The 19220-nt window shown below is 47.5% G+C and overlaps 1 protein-coding gene across 1 annotated transcript in view; it reads left to right on the top strand.

Annotated features, from left to right (window-relative positions):
- Nucleotides 1-3118, top strand: part of Ap2s1 (adaptor related protein complex 2 subunit sigma 1) — a 12116-nt gene extending 8998 nt beyond the window's left edge. Inside the window, exons 3-5 of the mRNA XM_008821779.3 lie at nt 1101-1214; nt 2487-2546; nt 2737-3118. Coding sequence (XP_008820001.1) covers nt 1101-1214; nt 2487-2546; nt 2737-2838 — 276 coding nt within the window. The 3' untranslated portion in view covers nt 2839-3118. The remainder of the gene's footprint in view (nt 1-1100; nt 1215-2486; nt 2547-2736) is intronic.
- Nucleotides 3119-19220: the final 16102 nt, after the last annotated feature.

The raw sequence follows: 19220 nt of genomic DNA on the forward strand, positions 1-19220 counted from the left end.
TATATATAATTAGTCTGGATTCCTGGTTCAGGCATCTATATGAGTTGTGTGAGCTTTGTTCTAATATTTAGCAATTTAGCATTGAGCATCCATTAACTGAAACTCTGAAATCCGATATGGTCCAAAATAAGGTACTTTTGTGGACTTTTTGTTTTTTTGTTTTTGTTTTGTTTTTCAAGGCAAGGCCTCACTGTGTTGCCCAGGCTGGTCTGAAATGCCTGGCTCAAGTGCTCCTCCTGCCTCAGCCTCCTGAGTAGCTGGGACTATAGGTGCCCACCACCATACTCAGGTCAGAGCGTTGAGCCAGGTTTGGTGCTGTGTGCACATAATTCCAGAATTTGGGAAGTGGAGGCATGTAGATCAAGAGTTCAAGGTCACCAGGCTTGGTGGTGCACACCTTTCATCCCAGCACTTGGGAGGCAGAGGTAGGCAGATCTCTGTGAGTTCACTCCAGCCCCACTACAGGGAGACCCTGTCTCAAAAAAAGACCAAAAAAAAAAAAAAAAAAAGCATTTAAGGTCATCTTCAGATACTTAGCCATTTCAGGTACAGCTTGAGCTACATGGTAAAACAGTGATTCAAAAAAAAAACAGACTTTGTTTTTATTTTGTTTTGAGATAAGGGCCCATCATATAGCCTAAAGTGGCTTCAAACTTGTGATCCTCCTGCCTCAGACCCCTTAATACTGAGATCACAGGCATTGCCACCATACCTAGTCCCAACCCCTGCCCCGGGCTCCTTCATAGTCTGGTTCCTGTGCCTGGAACTTTCCTGCCTGTCTTTCCAGCTCTCAGATCAAATGTCCCCTCCACCAGGAAGCCTCCCTAACTCCCAAGAGATTTGGGCTCCACTCTGGACCCCTAAAACCCAGTCCTCTAACCTTGGGGATTGTCTGTCCCACTGCCTGGGATGAGTGACCCTGTGTTAGACTGTGAACCCAAGTGGGTGGGGCTGGGCCTGGCTCTGTCACCACTGCCCCCAGGCCCAGGAACAGGGCTATGTCTGAGGTTATATACAGTGGGACAGCAACACATGTAGTCCCCTCTACTAGGTCAGCGGGTCTGAGCATGCTCCATTACTGACAGCCTTTCTCCCCATAGTTCCGGAACTTCAAGATCATTTACCGACGCTACGCTGGCCTATACTTCTGCATCTGCGTGGACGTCAATGACAATAACCTGGCCTATCTCGAGGCCATCCACAACTTCGTGGAGGTGGGTCAGGCGCCAGCCTCGGGGCCCTGGAGTGGTGGGGGCAGTCAGTGGGCCTCTCCTCAGTTTCCCTCTGGGTATGGATGAGTCTTATTTTTCTACCCAACCTCTCCCTTCTCAGCTCTCATCTGCCCTGGCAAACTGCACCCTAGTTTCTGCCCATCTGCCAGCCAGGTCTCCCTTCATCTCTTTCTCCTGGTATCGCTTATTTACTTGTTTGTTTATTTTTTTAACATATGTGTACATGCCTGTGCCATGGCACCCTGTGGAGGTCAGAGGACAGCACTCAGAGTCAATTCTCTCCTTCCACCATGTGGATTCGAGGGACTGAACTCAGGTCGTCAAGCTTGGCAACAAGTGCCTTTACCCACTGAGCCATCTTGCCAGCCCCTCTCCTGATCTTTCTGTACCATCACCCAGTCATCGTTTTTCTATTTCTTTCTTTCACCATCTCTGTCTCTATCTTTCAGTTCTTTTTGATAACTAGTTTGTTTGAGACAGTGTCTTGCTATGTAGCCCAGGCTGGCCTGGGACTCATGATCTGTCTTCCGGCCTCAGTTTCCCCAGTACTGGGATGACAAGCAGGCAGGATCCCATTGCCATCTCTTCCCCCATCACATTCTTTTTTATTGTGTGTGCATGCGTGCGTGCGTGCATGCGTGCCATGGGTATAGGGTGCCTGATGATCCAGAAGGTGATGTCAGATGCCCTAGAATTGAAGTAATAAGCAGTTGTGAGCTCCCAAGGTAGGTCCCAATCCTCCTTGTGCATCCCAAGTTCTGGCATTTCAAGTGTGGGCCTCCATGCCTGGTTTTTTGCAGTGCTGGGCATCAAACCCAGGGCTCCATGGATGCTAGGCAAACACTTTACCAACTGAGCTACATCTCCTAGGCTTCCCTGCCTGACTTTTTATTTTATTTAATATTTCATTATTGTGTGTGTGGCACATGCCATGGCACACGCATGAAAGTCATCGGACAGCTTTTAGAGTTGGTTCTCACCTTCTACCATGGGATCTGGAGATTGAACTCAGGTCGTCAGGTTTGCATAGCAAGCACTTTTACCCAGTGAGCCATCTCGGCAGTCTGCCCCTTCCCCCACTTTAAGACAAGGTCTCCCTATAGCCCCAACTGACCCAAAACTTGTATGTAGACCAGACTAGCCTTATCTCACAGAGCTCCTCCTGCCTCTGCCTTCAGCATACTGGGATTAGCAGTGTGCACCACCACCCTCACCCTACCTGACTCATTTCTGGGCTTCATCTTTCTCTCCCAGGTGTTAAATGAATATTTCCACAATGTCTGTGAATTGGACCTGGTGTTCAACTTCTACAAGGTAGGCTCCTGGGAAAGTGGACAGCAGGCCATGGTGGGGTGTGACTGGAGCCATCACAGACTTACTTGGGCCTGCTGCTCTGTTTATCGACTCAGGACTAAGCTTTCGACATCCACAGGCTGGCCACTACTACAACAGCTAGGCCTGCCTTCCCTCACTCGAGCCCCTCCCGGCTCCCTTCCTTGTCTAGGTTTACACAGTGGTGGACGAGATGTTCCTGGCAGGTGAGATCCGGGAGACCAGCCAGACGAAGGTGTTGAAACAGCTGCTGATGCTGCAGTCCCTGGAGTGAGTCGGGCCTCTGACCAGCCTGGCCTGCTGGACCAACCTGCCTGCTCGTCCCCCCGTCAGGCCCTCGGCCCACCCCAGCAGCCCCCTCCCTCCCTCAGCTGCCCCGGAGGAAGGACCCAGCAGGGTCTGGGCCACATGGGAGGAGGCCGCACCCCACTGCCTCTGGGCCCCAGCCTTGGCAGAGGCCACCTTGATGTCCCGAGTAACTGTGCCATTGTCATGACGCTGTGAGTGTGCGTGTGTGGAGCCCCCAATAAACCCGTGGTCCTGCCTGGCCTTGCTGTCTCTGAGTCTTGTGTGTCTTCATGGGAGCCGTAGACCCTTAGAAAGCCTTGCCTTTGTTCCACCTGTGCTGTGAGTCAGTCAACAACGTGTCTCACTGGGTGGGGAAAAGCAGAGGAACCTACACGTATTTCAGACATGCCTCTACCCAGAAAGGGCCCCCAAGACTAAGGGGTGACAGGTTTGGACACCAAACACTAGCTACTCAAATAATACTCAGAGCTAGCACCTAACAGCACCAAGAATCTACAAGCAATATTAAACTACAGCCCCAGCTGCCGGGTTTTTGAGACAGAGTCTCCCTGTCTAACCCAGGCTGGCCTTGAACTCACAGCACCTTCCTGCTTCAGCCTCCCAAGGTCAAGGATTGCAGTGCATCACCACACCCAGCTTCTGAGCAGTTATTTCATGCTCACAAGATTGTAAGGAAGGGACTGTTAATTGTCCCTTTTTCTAAGTGAGGTGACTGAGCCCAGGAAAGTGAGAAGACTTTCCCCAAGTTCATGCCCTGAGTCAGGTTGATGTGGAGCCACTTCGGAGACCCAGAGGATGGCTCCAGGATCCTTGTTTCAAACCACTAGATCCGGTGATGGCTGGGGATATAGGAACTATACATAATGTGTTTCCCAGCAATAGCCCTGTTGGCAGTGGGCAGGGACAGTTGATGGTGTGACTATCCTTGGCCTGACCATACCCTGGCTTCCATCCTCCAAGTACCACAGGAGACCGTCTGGCCAATGTGACAAGAGAAGATGGCCCTGAATCCAGGCCTAAGGGCACAAGACTGTATTGCCAGCTACTTAAGTGGCTGAGGCAGGAAGATCACAAATTCAAGGCCTGCCTGGACTATAGAGTTCAGTGACAGCCTATCTCAAAAAGCAAAAAGAGGGCTAGGCTGTAGCTCAATAGTTGACTGGTCATCTAGAACCCCCCAGTGAGGGGTGGGAGCGCGGCTCGGTGGTAGAGCACCTGCCTAGGATCCCCCAGTTGAGTGGCTGGGGGCATGGCTCAGTGGTAGACAGCTTGCCTAGCATGCATGAAGCCTCGAGTTTAATCAGTTACTTCAAAAAAAATAATAATAAATCTCTTGTGAGATCAAGGCCAGCCTGGTCTACATAGTAAGTTCCAGACAAGCTGGGGCCAGAGGGACTGGAGAGATGGCTCAGCATGTGACTGCTCTTGCAGAGGACCTGGGTTTGGTTACCAGCACCCACATGGCAACTAACCACCATACCTAAACTCTAGTTCCAGGAGATCTGATGCCATTTCTAGCCTCTGTGAGCATTGCATGACATGGCTACACTTATATACATGCAGGCAAAACACTCATAAAATAAAAATAACCCAAGTTAACAGCCAAGTGATCTTTTGGAAAAGTGTTTGAACTTCCTTGCCTCAGATGCTTCATCTGGAAAATGGATTGATGATAATTTTTCTATTTTTCTTCTTTTTTTGATATTTTGAGCCAGGGCCTCAAAATATGTAGCCCAGGCTGGCCCTGAACTCATTACAAGTCTCCTGTGTCAGCTTCCTCACTGTTGAGATTACATGTTCAGCTGGTAATGATAGGGGTTTTTTAAAGATTTATTTTATTTATGTGTATGTGCATGTCTGTATATGTGTATGTCCACGTGAGTGCAGGTGCTCACAGAGGCCAGAAGAGGGTGTCAGGTACCTGGAGCTGGATTTACAGTTGGTTGTGAACTGCCATGTGGATGCTGGGAACTGAACACTGCAAGAGTAGCCAGTGCTCTTAACTGCTGAGCCATCTCTCTAGCCCTAGTAATGGCAGGGTTTTTTGTCATCTGTGTGTGAGTATTCCATTAATTCATATATTGTCAGGCACACATTCACTGTATAGACATTAAGTGCCTGCAGTGTGCCAGGCACTAGCAGAGACCCAGAGGTGGCTATAAAAGTAGAAAGCTGGCTTCAGGTGGATCTCAGTTGGCAGTGTCTGCATAGCAAGCACGAAGCCCTGGGTTCTATTCCCAGCACCACATAAAGTGGGCGTGGTGGTGCACACCTATAACCCCAGCACTCAGGAGGTAGAGATGGGAGGATTGGGAGTTCAAGGTCATCTGTTACAGCCTAGGATCCATGAAACCTTGTCTAGAAAACATTTTAAAAAGTGCTGTTGAGACCCCCACAAACCTACTTCCAATGACTAATTACAAAACCAGGCAGAGGGCTGGAGAGGTGCCTTGGTGGTTAAGATCACTGGCTGCTCTTTCAGAGGACCTGGGTTAAATTCACTCAGCCCACATGGTGGCTAACAACCATCCTAATTCCAGTTCAAGGGGATCCAATGCCCTCTTCTGGCCTCCAAGGGCATTGTACAACATGGGTGCACTTGGGTACATGCAGGCAAATCACACACATACACACACACACACACACACACACACACACACGTATATCAAAAAACGTTTTTTAATAGGCAGGTGAGATGGCTCAACGGGTAAAAAGTGTTCACAAAGCAAGCCTGAGTAGGATCTCAGAACCCCAAAGTCAGATTCACTGGTCTACACCTATAATCCCAGCACTTCTTTTTTTTAAATATTTTAATTATTATTTTTATTTTATGGGTATGAGTGTTATGCCTGTATATATGGAAGTGCACCCGTGTTTTGCAGTGCTCGCAGAGGTCAGAAGAGGGCATCAGATTCCCTGGAACTGGAGTTGTGGAAGGTTGTTAACCGCCATGTGAGTGCTGGGATTCGAACCCCAGTCCTCAGTGCTTTTAATGGCTGAACCATCTCACCAACCCCTGTAATCCTAGCACTCTATCACGAAACGGGAGGTGGAGACAGAAGAATCACCCAGAAGCTTGCAGGGGAGATCACTGGGAGTAAACAGCACAACAGAAGAAACAAGAGGTCCTGCCTCCACAAAGTGGACGGAGAACCAACTCCTGAAGGTGGCTCTTTAACCTACACACACACACACACACACACACACACACACACACACACACTGAGCACCTCACCCTCTCGTCCCTCTCCTGCATTGCTGGTTGGGAGCACAACATGGAGCAGCTGGGCTGGAAAGCAGCCAGGCAGTTTCTTACCAAGGTAAACATGCCCATGACTCAGAAGCATCATTCCTACTTATTTGCCCAAAAGAAATAAAAACTTATGTCCACACAGCACTGTGCCTGTGTCCATGGTAGCCTTCTACACAGTAGCCAAGAGGCGGAGCCAGCCCCCATGCCCATGAATTCACACAGGCGAAAATCACCTGGCCATAAAAAGAAAGGAAGCATTGACGCACACCACAGCATGGAACTCACACCTGAAGGGAACACAAACGATCTGCACCAGGAGGCGACAGTACGGATCAGATCTACATTACCCTCAGGTACACAGCAAGGTCTATGCCAGTCTGGGCCACGTGAGACCCTGTCTCAAAATAAAACCAATCAAAACAACATACAGTGCTTGGCTCCAGGTATACCAGATGTACAGAACAGGAAACTCCATTAACATGGAAAGCTGATCAGTGATGTTCTAAAACTGGAGGAGAGAAAGGCAGTATGCTTAATGCGTAGGATTAGTTGTTTTAGGTTTTTGCTTTCTGGGGATTGAACAAATGGCCTTCTTTGTGCCAAGTAAATGTTCTACCCCTGAGCCACACCCCAGCCCCTCACTGAGGGAGTCTAGGCAGGAGCTCTACCACTGAGCCACACCCCAGCCCCTCACTGGGGGAGTCTAGGCAGGGGCTCTACCACTGAGCCACACCCCAGCCCCTCACTGGGGGAGTCTAGGCAGGGGCTCTACAGCTCTACCACTGAGCCGCCCCCCAGCCCCTCACTGAGGGAGTCTAGGCAGGACCTTTCCCACTGAGCCACACCCCAGCCCCTCCCCGGGGGAGTCTAGGCAGGACCTTTCCCACTGAGCCACACCCCAGCCCCTCCCCGGGGGAGTCTAGGCAGGACCTTTCCCACTGAGCCACACCCCAGCCCCTCCCCGGGGGAGTCTAGGCAGGACCTTTCCCACTGAGCCACACCCCAGCCCCTCCCCGGGGGAGTCTAGGCAGGACCTTTCCCACTGAGCCACACCCCAGCCCCTCCCCGGGGGAGTCTAGGCAGGACCTTTCCCACTGAGCCACACCCCCAGCCCCTTACTGATGCTTTTCCACTGGGCTAGATACCCAGTCCTCTTTTCCACGCTAAGGTTCAACTCACTATGTAGACCTGGTTGGCCTTGAATTTGTGATCCTTCCTCAATCAAATGCAGAGATCACAGACCTACACCCTCAGGTTTGAAGGTTGGTTGGTTGGTTGGTTGGTTGGCTGGTTTTTTAAAGATCTATTTGTTTTATTTTATGTGTATGAGTGTTTTGCCTCTATTTATACATGTGCACTATGTGTGTGCCTGGTGCCTGCAGAGTCCAAAAGCGGGGTTGGGATCCCCTGGAACTGGAGTTATAGGTTGTTGTTAGCTGCCATGTGGAACCTGGGAATGGAACCTGGGTCTCTGCAAGAGCATTAAGTGCTCTTAACCACTGAGCCATCTCCCCAGCCCCTATTTGTTTGTTTTTGTGGCAGTTTCACTATGTAGCCCATGCTGGCCTCAAATTCATCATTCTTCTGCCTCAGTTTTCCAAATGCTCTGATTACAAGGATGAATTCCCACGTCTTGTCTCATGAAATTTCTTTTGGGGGTGGTGAAGCCATCCTGCCAATACATGGATTTTGGACCAATAGCCTCCAGAACAGTGAGGCAGTAAGTTCCTATTGTTAAAGTCACCTATTTCTTGATACAGAGACTCCTGAGAATACAAAGCATCAGGGAAAAACAAGACCATTTTCAGGGCAAAGAGGAGAGAGCTTGCCCAACCGGAAATTAAGACGCAGGCTTAGTAACCAATAGAACCTGAGGTTTGCATACTACTGCAGGAGACTATCGCCTGAAAACATACGCACATCAAAATTTTTTAATCTTTTTAAAAAAAGAATATAAGACATATTAAGAACTTTTATGCTGTTAAGATGGCTGATCACGTATCTTGCCACACAAACCAGGCCACCTGAGTCTCCAAACCAAAGGTGGAAGGAGAAAAGTGAATCCTGAAAGTTGTCCTCTGACCTCCACAAGTGCCTTGCACTCACACATATACATCATGCACAACCACACACAGCAATAATAAATAAAATAATTTAAAAGGACTTCCTTATTCTTAAGGAAGAAATGCAGTAGAGTGCTTGTCTAGAATCTCCCCGTGAGGGGCTGGGGTGTGGCTCAGCATAGAGCACCTGCCTAGAGTGAGGGCTGGAAGTGGGGTACATGTCTAGAATGTAGAAGCCCTTGGGTTCCACCCACCAAAACAAAAGAGGAAGAAAAGCAGACCTGAGGGTATGTAGGAGTTCTTTGATCTAAAAGAAAGTGAATTCAAGGTGAGGATGGAAAAGTTTATTTTTCTTTGGCCTAGGGAAAGGAGAATCCTGCCTAGCCCGGGAGGGGAATGTGAGGCAGTAGCTAAGCTTAGCTTCGTTTTGACAGCTTCCCAGAGTATTGCCAGGGTTAACCAAGGTCATCCAGCCTCTCCCTACAATGACGCAATCTCAAACGTGGTTGCAACATGCACGTAATTGACAAACCCAGGTAGGGCTTCCTGTGCCAGCTGCACAGCATGGGCGGGGCAGAGCCAACTTCCTCGAGCTATGGAGGAACCACGGTCCTTCCTGGCGCTCAGCCTGGAATCTCTGAGGGGATTCCTGACTCCTGCCTGTTTCTCAGCCCATCCAGGAGGAAATCCTGTTGATTTAGCCTTGGAAATATATCCAGAGACCACAGCCCCACAACTGTCCCAGCGGCCATCCTCTCCCGCCTAGACTAATATGGTCCTTTCCTTGGCATTTCCGCCTGCTGCCAGCAGAAAGGCGCTCACACAAGCAGTGCATGGTGCCTCAAGCCAGTTGTAATCCCAGCACCTGGGACTGGACAAAGGAAGATCAGGAGTTCAAGGGCATCCCCAGTGATGTACCCAATTCAGGCCAGCCAGGTTTATGTAAGACCTTGTCTCAAAAAATAAGACCAGGAGCTGAGGACATAGCTCAATTGGTAGAGTGCTTGCCCACCATGCACAAGGCACTGGGTTTGATCCCCAGCACCACATAAACTGGGTGGTACAAGTCTGGGGTCCCACCATTCAGTGGTGGAGGGAAGAAGATCAGAAATTCAAGATCACCAGGCATGGTGGTGCACGCCTTTAATCCCAGCACTCAGGAGGTAGAGGCAGGGGAATCAGAGTTCAAGGCCACCCTGGTCTGCAAAGTGAGTTCCAGGCCAGCTGGGGCTACAAGGAGACCCTGTGTCAAAAAGACAAAAAAAAAAAAAAAAAGGAAAGGAAGGAAGGAAGGAAGGAAGGAAGGGAGGGAGAAAGGGAGAAAGGGAGAAAGGGAGAAAGAAACCACTAAATCCAAGATCATCCTTGGCTACATAGCAAGTTCCAGATGACCTGGGAGATGTGAGACTCTGTCTTGAAACACAAACAGAAATAAATAAATTTTATTTTATAAAAATAAAATACCCAGTGAAAGCCTTGTTTGCAAGCCCGCCTGCACACCTATACTTCAAGTTATGCAGGAGGCTGAAGTAGGAAGATCAATAGTTCAAGGCCTGCCTGGACTACAGAGTGAGTTCAAATCAACCTGGGTAACATAGAAAGACTATCATTTTAAAAGGGGGGTGGGGCTGGAGAGATGGCGCAGTGGTTAAGAGCACCCGCTGATTTTGCAGAGGATCCAGTTTGGATTCCCAGCACCTGCATAGTGACTAACAACCATCTGTAACTCCAGTTCCAGGGAATCAGACGCCCTCTTCCGACCTCAGTGGGCACTGTGCGATGAGTGCATTTACATGTATGCAGGCAATATATGCTTACACATAAAATAATAATAATAAATAAAATATTTTTTAAAAAGAGAAAACTGAATTCCTTCTAGAACACTAGGAAAAAAATCCTTTCCTTGCATGTTCCAGCTTCTAGAAGACTCCCACATTCCTTGACACAGGGAAGATGATGATGACATCAGAAGGAAAGCAGGGGAGGGGAGAGAAAAGGAGCCTTGTGACTAAAGAGATGGCTCACTGGTTAGGAGTGCTTGCTGCAAAATCATGAGGATCAGAGTTCAGATCCCAGCACCTACCTAATAAACGGAGCTTCCCACAAGCGACTTGTAACTCCGGCTCTGGGGAATTAGATACTCTCTTCTGACAGGCATACATGTGCACATATACTCACATAGGCACACACACAAATAAATAAAGTAAATCTGAAAAACTAAGGAAAAGGGGGCAATGAGATGCCTCAGTAGATAGTGGTGCTTGCTGCCAAACTTGACAACCTGAGTTCTGTCCCTGGAACCCACATCCTGGAAGGACAGAACCGACTCATAAGTTGTCTCTTGCCCTTCACACATGCTCTGTGGCATATTTGTGCACACACACACAATAAATAAATAAATAAATAAATAAATAAATAAATAAATAAATAAATAAATAACTTTTTTTTGAGACAGGGTCCCCAGCTGGCCTAGAACTCACTTATGTAGACCAGGCTGACTGTGAACTCACAGAGATCTGCCTGCGTCTGCCTCCCAAGTGCTGGGATTAAAGGGGAGCACCACCACGCCCAGCAAAATAAAAATCTTTTAAAGGAACCCTTCATGCTGGGGACTGAACCCTTTATGCTGGGGACTGGTTTGCCTCTTCTGCTAATAAAGGCAGGAAACATCTAGAAACACCAATGAAGCCCAAATTACACAGAGAGACATTTTTTTTTCAACACACATCTTGTCAAAGACAGCAAATAAATTGTGCTTATTTAGGGCCAAAATAATCTATAGCCTTGAGTTTTTAGCATTCCTGTTTGGTTTTTTTATATTTTTTATGTTTATGAGTGTTTTGCCTACATGTATATAAGTGCACCCATGTCATGAAATAAGAGACCAGCAGAGGGCATCAGATCCCTTGAAGCTGGAGTTAGAGTTGTTAGCTGCCAAGTGGGTGCTGAGAATCGAACCCAGTTTCTGCAAAAGCAGTCAGTGTTCTTAACTGCTGAACTGCTAAGCCATCTCTCCCATCCCCTTGTTTGTTTGTTTGTTTGTTTGTTTGTTTGTTTGTTTGTTTGTTTGTTTGTTAACTGTTAGATATTTTTTGCTTTTGGTCTTTTTGAACTCACAGACATCTGCCTACCTCTGCCTCCTGAGTTTGGGGACTAAAGGTGTGCACCACCACGCCTGGCATTATTTCTAAATGTAAACAATACCCCTCATAAATTTATCTTAGAACTTTGTTCACAAAAGAAAATTCTTTTTATTTGTTTATTTTTATTTTATGTGCATGAGTGTTTTGAATGTACGTATGTAAGTGCACCACATGTTGTATGCAATGCCCACAGAGGTAAGAAGAGGGTGTCAATGCCAGGCATGGTGGTGCATGCCTGAGGCAGAGGCAGGCATACCTCTGTGAGTTCAAGGCCAACCTGGTCTACATAGCGAGTTCCAGGCCAGCTGTGGTTACAGGGAGACCCTGTCTTAAAATGACCATAAAAAATGAATAAATAATAAAAAATAAAGTGGAGAGTGATTGAGGAAAACACCCATCGTCAACCTCTGGCCTCCACAAGCACACACACACTTGTAAATGAGTACACACACACACACCCCAAAAAGATTAAAGGTCTTCCACGTGGAGACCTCTCCCTCCACCATGTGGGCCTGCCTATTTCTATGGAGATGACTGCCAGGCCCCATCCCTCAGCCTGAAGTGAGGAAGATGTGGTTGCCATGATGACCCAACATCCGCATGATAGTGTGGTCTGTGCTTGCCAGATGCCCTTAGGGCAGAATTAAAGTAATGTGAGATAAAAATAGACTGGTGGAGAGGAACTAAGCCCTTAGGCAGAGGCTCCAGAACAGCATTCTATCACCTGCTCCGCAGCAGTTAGGTCTCCAGCTCTCTGCTCAGTTCCTCACACTTCCAAACCTGAAGCCACACTTGATCTTTTCTCTCTCTTTTTTAAAAAATATTTTATTATTTTATGTATATGCACGTACATGTATGTAAGTGAACCTGTGCCGTGCAATGCCCATGGAGTATAGAAGAGGATATCAGATTCCCCTGGAATTGGATGGAGTTCAAACAGTTTTTAGCCACCATGTTGGTGCTGAGATTCGAACCTGGGTCTTCTGCAAGAACAGCCAGTGCTCTTAACCACTGAGCCATCTCTCTAGCCTGATCGTTTCTCTTTTCTTTACATACTATGTGTGTGGCCAGGCGTGGTGACACACACCTGTAGTCCCAGCACTTGGGAGATAGAGGCAGGTGGATCTTTGCGAGTTCAAGGTCAGCCAGGTCTACATAGTGAGTTCCAGGCCAGCTGGGGCTACAGGGAAACCCTGTTTAAAAAGACCAAAAAATAAATAAATTTAATTAATTAATTTAATTTAATTAAATACTGTGTGTGTGTGTGTGTGAGAGAGAGAGAGAGAGAGAGAGAGAGAGAAAGGAGAGAAAGAGGGAGAGGGAGAGGGAGAGAGTTTTGCCTACTTGTATGTAAGTGTACCCATGTGTGGAGATCAGACAACTTTCTGGAGTCTCAGGAAAAAAAAAATAGAATAGAAAAAGAGAAGAAAAGCCAACTTGGAGCATTCCACTTCACTCCATCCGGCATCCTAGCATTCCACTTCACTCCATCGGTATCCTAGCTCTGAAAGTCGGCCCAACCTCCGGGACCCCGACATTACTCAACCATGTTCTCAGTATCCACTCTGTTGTGACCCCCTGAGACCCCCATAAGCCTAGAGCCTGGAGCTGATCATGGCCCTTCCCTTGCCCCTCTAAGATCCCCTCCCTCTCTCACTCTCCTCTCACAGGGAAACCCTGCAACTTTCCTCCCACTGTGCCCTGCACCTGCTCTGCCAAGGAAAAACTCACAACCCTGCTGGATGTGGTGGCGCAGGCCTATAATCCCTGTCCTCAGAAGGCTGAGGAAGGAGGATCACACATTTGAGGGCAGACTGGACCATACAAGGAGATTAGTCTTCAAAGAAAAGAAAGGGGATGGGAAGGGAAATTTAACTGGCATTGCGGCTCCTGCGTGTAATTCCAGCTTGCCTGGCATGCCCAAATCTCTGGGTTCCATCCTCAGCAAAAAAAGGAAGGAAGGGAGGTAGGGAGAGATGGAGGGACATTATCAGAGCCAGGGGTGAGAGGTAAAAAATGGGAAGTCATTGGTTCCTGGGTAGAGAGTTTCTGGCTGCTTCCATCCCCAGAGCTCTGAGATTACAGGCAAACGTGTTACCACATCTGGTTTATGGGGTGCAGGGAATCTAACCCAGGGCTTCATGCATGCTATTCTGCACACTGAGAGACAACCCAGCTTTTGGTGGGGGGGGTGGTTGTTTGTTTTGTTTTGAGACAGGGTCTCACCTTTAGGGGGCCTGGAACTCACTATGTAGACCAGGGTGGTCTCAGTCACACAGAGATCTACATGCCTCTGCCTCTTGAGCGCTCTGGGATTAAAGGTGTACATCATCACTCCCAAATATTCATTTAGGCTTTGTTTGTTTGTTTTTGTTTGGACTTGTGTGTGTGTGTGTGTGTGTGTGTGTGTGTGTGTGTGTGTGTGTCTTTTTTTTTTTTTGGCAGGCTCTCTCTGTAGCCCCAGCTGGCCTGGAACTCAAGACTAGGCTGGCCTTGAACTTACAGAGATCCACCTGCCTCTGCCTCTGGAGTGCTGGAATTAAAGGCATGTGTCACCACGCCCGGTGTGCGTGTGTGTCTTTTTAAGACAGTCTCCCTGTAGCCACAGCTGGCCTGGAACTTTATACTATGTAGACCATGCTGGCTCACAGAGATCAGCCTGTCTCTACCTCCTAGTGCTGGGATTAAAGGCATGTGCCACCACGCCTGGCTTGTTTTTAAAGATCAAAATGTAACCAATTTATTTGGGGCTGTGTGTGCTCGGACTTCAGCCTCATTTGCCTTCCCTAAGGACACAGGACTTTGCTGACCTCAATGCTGGAGATCGAGTTCCTGAGGAGCCACAGAGGACACCAGAGGGAGAACATCCAGGCTCCAGCTTCTGACCATTAATTTACAATACAATTCCAAAGAAACCTGTCATTTACCTGTGTTGACAGAAGACACGTTTAGAAATTCAGAATTGTTTTTTTGACTCCAGAAAATACCTGTCTCCCGATCTCCATTGTTTGGGTCAAGTTTCTTTTCTCTAATTTGAACCCCCTGCTCCACTTTCCCCCCACATATCAGGTGATGTCTCAAGTCAAAAAGTCTGTGCCCCCTTGATGAGACACCTGAGTTTTGACTTTTATTTCTCAGTGCCCAGAAGTAACTGTGTCCTATCCACTGCCAACAGGGGTGTACACACTTGTCCAGGGTATAGATTGTGCCAGAGAGCTTTAGTTATCAACTTGACACACCTGGCTAGAGGGAGCCTCAATTGGGGAGTTGCCTCCATTGGACTGGCCTGTGGCCATGTCTGTGGGGTATTTTCTTGATTGTTGAGTGATGTGGGAGGGCCCAGCCCACTGTGGGTGGTGCCACCCTGAGCAGGTCATTCTGTATCATGTAAGAAAGTCGGTTGAGCAGGGGTCAGGGAGCAAGCCAGGAAGCAGCATTCCTCCATGGCCTGTGCTCCAGCTCCCGCCTCCAGTTTCCTGCCCTGAGTTCCTACCTTGGGCTCCCGAATGAACTGTGACCTGGGAGATGTAAGTCAAATAAACTCTTTCCTCCCCAAGGTGGTATTGGTCAGAGCGTTTTGTCACAGTAATGGAAAAATGAACTAGAATAAAAATTGGTACCATGATCGTGGAGTATTGTGACAGATCTGACCTTGGTGTTTTGAGGAGGATTGGAGCATGGAGGCATTTGGAACTTTGGACTGGAAAAGCCATTGAATGCTTAGAGTTTGTTGTGGAGCTTGGAACAATTATGCTGAAAAGAAATTTAGACGATGGAGGTCTGACTTGTGAAGCATCAAAGAGAAGTGCTATCAGGACTATTTGTGCAATATTTAAACTGAGAACCCATGGTTTCTGGTCCGCTGGGGCTAAAGAATTAGCTGTGTTTAAGAAGAGACCAGAACCACTGAAGTAAAACCTTTGTTTTACTGGGACAATTGATGCTTGTTAGCTGTGGCTGAAAAATCAGCTCTAATAAGAGACCAGCATCACTGTGGCAAAATCTTCTGGGAAGTATTTCCTTAGGGTCAGCACACAGAAGATATGGTCCAGAGGGGGCCCAAGCCTCCATCTCAAGCTGGAAGCAGGACTTGGTAATTTATGGTTCTGGTGTTGAAAGTGTGAAGGGGTCACAGAGAGCAGCTGAAGCTTGGCACCCTGAGAGGACAGGAAAGGCCATTGGTGAAAGTGCAGCCTCAGTTGCAGTGGAGACCCAGCTTTTTGGAGATGCCAGGACCATGGGACAACCACCAAGGGTAGCAGCAGCAACCCTAACAGCAGGGTTTCCCAATAATAGGACAACCACCAAGGGTAGCAGCAGGTGTGGCATGGAGCTGTCCTGGGTCTGCAAGACCAGCTGTGTGTGCTGCGGATGGCAGAGTCAGAGAAGTGGAGCTGCCGAAACCCTTTGGCGCCCAGAACATCATGAGTGAATCCCAGATGTCCAGCCTTGAGCTACTTTGCTGGACTTAGGTTTTGCTTAGATGTGCCCGATTCTTCCCTTTATACTTGTTTTGGATTTTACAGGACCCCACAGTTAAGAGACTCATTCAATTTTATGTCTTACAGTACTTATACTGAGTTCAATATTGTATAATTAATTCAACTGTGAACCTAGAAACTTACAGCCACTTGTGAAAGAGATTTTTTTTTAAATAAACATAATTATAATGCAATAGAAAGATGGTCAGGAAGAGTTAAGACTTGTGTCAAATGACAAAAAGATTCTCCTTTGAAGACATCTGAGCTTGACCTTCTGGGCGAGATGCCATGGGAATCTTTCAGAAACTTACTTGAGGTCAGTCTGTGGGCTTAATGAGGGTTGGGAAGCAGGGCAGAAGGGAGCAATGTAGTCGTTATCCCCACCCAGACGCTGCAGACATAAAATAGAAAAATCAATTCCTGTAATTGTCTGAGTTCACACAGCCAGTACAATCCATTAGTTCAAACCTAGCAGTGTTTTGAAACAAAGATTATACTTAAAATGTATACTAATTAGGGGTGTCGTTAAACATAATTTACTGTTCAGTAATATTGTGTACATATAAATACAATTATAAACACCCTATTGTGTAAGAGACGTTTATTTTATTTTATTATTTTTTTTAGTTTATTCCTAATTAAGGGTCAGGGAAGACTGTTCTAGAACAATCAATACCTTCTATATTAGTTTATACTATGAAATATTTATGAAAAATAATATGTGTGCATGTAAGTATGCTCGTGTGTGAGAGATATGCATGTTTTAATAGACTTTGCAGGATCATCTATGTACTCTTTATTGAGCAAAATAAAGAGCATGAAGATCAGGTTTCTAATTTTTTTAAAAAAAAGAGAGACTATGGACTTTCAAGTGTTTGGGGTTTTTTTTGTTTATTTGTTTGTTTGGTTGGTTTTTTTGGTCTTTTTGAGACAGGGTCTCCCTGTAGCCCCAGCTGTCCTGGAACTCACTATGTAGACCAGGCTGGCCTCGAACTCACAGAGATCTGCCTGCCTCTGCCTCCCGAGTGCTGGGATTAAAGGCGTGCGCCACCACGCCTGGCAGTGTTTGATTTTTTTTTTTAAGGACTGTGAGACTTTTAAGGTTGTACTGTCTTATGTTGTGATATTGGTAACATATCTTGGGGACAAGAAATGGAAAGATGGTGGTTTAATAGTGGTGTGTTTGTGTGTCAAGTTGACATGGAGTCAATTGTGCTGGCTAGCTGCCAGTGCTCTTAACCACTGAGCCATCTCTCCAACCCTTCTTTCCTTTCTCTTTGTTTTTGTTTTGTTGTTTGAGACAAGGTATATTAGTTACTTCTCTGTGGCTGTGATAAAACACCATGACCAAAACAACTTATAGAAGGAAAACTTTATTTGGCTTATGGTTCCAGAAGGGTAAGTAAGAGTTGGTGATGGTGGGGAGGCATGGCAGGAGGCTGCCTGGAGCAGAAAGCTGAGCGCTCACATCTCCAAGCCCGTGCAGGAAGCAGAGAGAGCAAGTTGCAAATGGACAAGGCTATGAACTCTCAAAGCCCACCCCCAGTGACGTGCTTCCTCCAGCAATGTCATCTCTGTTAAACCTCACCAACTGGGGACAAAGGGTTCAAATACTTGACGCCTATGAAAGACAATTCTCACTCAAACCACCGATCAGGGCCTCATGTAGCCTGCCCAAACTGGTCTCGAACTTGCTAAAATAGCTGAGACTGACCTTGCACTCCTTCCTGCCTTGTCTCCCCTACCCCACCTTCTCCCTCTGCCAGTGCTGGGATTATAGGCCTGTGCCACCACAGACAGCTCCTATACCGCTTTCAATTCTTGAACTATTTAATGTTCCTTCCTGCCTCTGGGCCTCCTGGCTTGCTATTCCTCCTGCCTGTTTCTCCCTTCCCAATGGCCCCTGTCCTTCCCTCAGTGAGCACTGATCCCCATGGCAGAAGCCCTTTCAACCACCCCTTTGTTTCCAGTTCATTTCCTGCCTTCCCTGATACCATGTGGCCTCCACTCCCCGCTCAGCTCCAGTCTTTGGCAGTGTGCCTAAGGAGAGTGGACATCCGGCCACGAAGGCAAAATAGACAGAAGCACTCACCGTGGGAGAACAGGTCGGGAAAGGGCAGTGTGGTGGGGGTGGGGGGAACACATCAGGGCCAAGATGGGGCTCAGAGGGAGAGAAGCAGGTGTTCTGGGGCCCCAGGGAGGTCTGGCTGGAAGGAAGGAAGAGCAGATTGGAAAGAGGGGAAGAAACTGGGCTTGGTGGTACATGCCTGTTATCAGAGCACTTGGGAAGCTGAAGGGGGAGGATTGCCTCAAGGACGAGGCCAGCCTGGTCTACAGGAGACCTTGTCTCAGAAAAGCGCTGGGGATGTTGCTCAGTGGGTGGAGGCCTTGCTTGGCAAGCACAGAGCCCTGAGTTGGCTCTCCAGCACAGCACTGCATAAAACTAAGCATGGTGGCACACTCCTATAATCCAAGAAGAGCATCAGAAGTTCAAGATCATCCCTGGCTACACAGTGAGTTCCAAGCCAGCTAGGTCTATGTTAGACTCTGTCTCAGAAAGAAAAAAATAAAATAAACAAAACAAAACAAAATAAAATAAAATGGTGTTATAACTCATGCCTATACCCCTTGCACTAAGGAGGCTAAGGCAGGAGGATAGCCAGGAGTTCAAGGCCTGGACTACATAGAGAGATTGTATTAAAATGGGGGTGGGGGCTTGGGGACATATGCCTTTAATCCCAGCACTCAGGAGACAGAGGCAGGCAAATCAAGGTCAGCCTGGTCTACATAGCAAGTTCCAGACCAGCTGTGGCTACAGGGAGACCCTTCTCAAAAAACAACACACACACCAAAACAAAACAAAACAAAACAAAAAAAACAACAAAAAACCAGGGCAGCAAGATGGCTCAGTGGTTGAGAGGACTTGCCACCAAGCCTAAAGACCTGAGTTCCATCCCTAAAACCCACATGGTGGAAGGAGAGAACCAACTCTGGAAAGCTGCTCTCTGACCTTCGCATGTGCACTCTGGCACATGCACACAAGTGTACAAACACTAAATAATGAATGTAAAAAAATTTTTCAGGGGCTGGAAGATGGCTCAGCAGTTAAGAGCACTGACTGCTTTTGTAGAGAACCCAGGTTCAAGTCCTAGCACCCACATGGTGGCTAACAACCATCCACAACTCCAGTTCCAGGAGATCCAATGCCCTCTTCTGACCTCTGCAGGCATTGCATGACATGGGTGCCCTTACATACATGCAGGCAGTATACTCATACGCATAAAATAAAAATAATAAATAAAATGCAAAAAATAAATAAATAAGGGCTGGGTGTGGCAGCACACACTTTTCGTCCTAGCACCTGGGAGGCAGAGGCAGGCAGATCTCTGTGAGTTTAAGGCCAGCCT

This window comes from Nannospalax galili, unplaced genomic scaffold (genome assembly GCF_000622305.1).
Source record: "Nannospalax galili isolate Female #2095 unplaced genomic scaffold, S.galili_v1.0 scaffold432, whole genome shotgun sequence".
Classification (NCBI taxonomy): Eukaryota; Metazoa; Chordata; class Mammalia; order Rodentia; family Spalacidae; genus Nannospalax; species Nannospalax galili.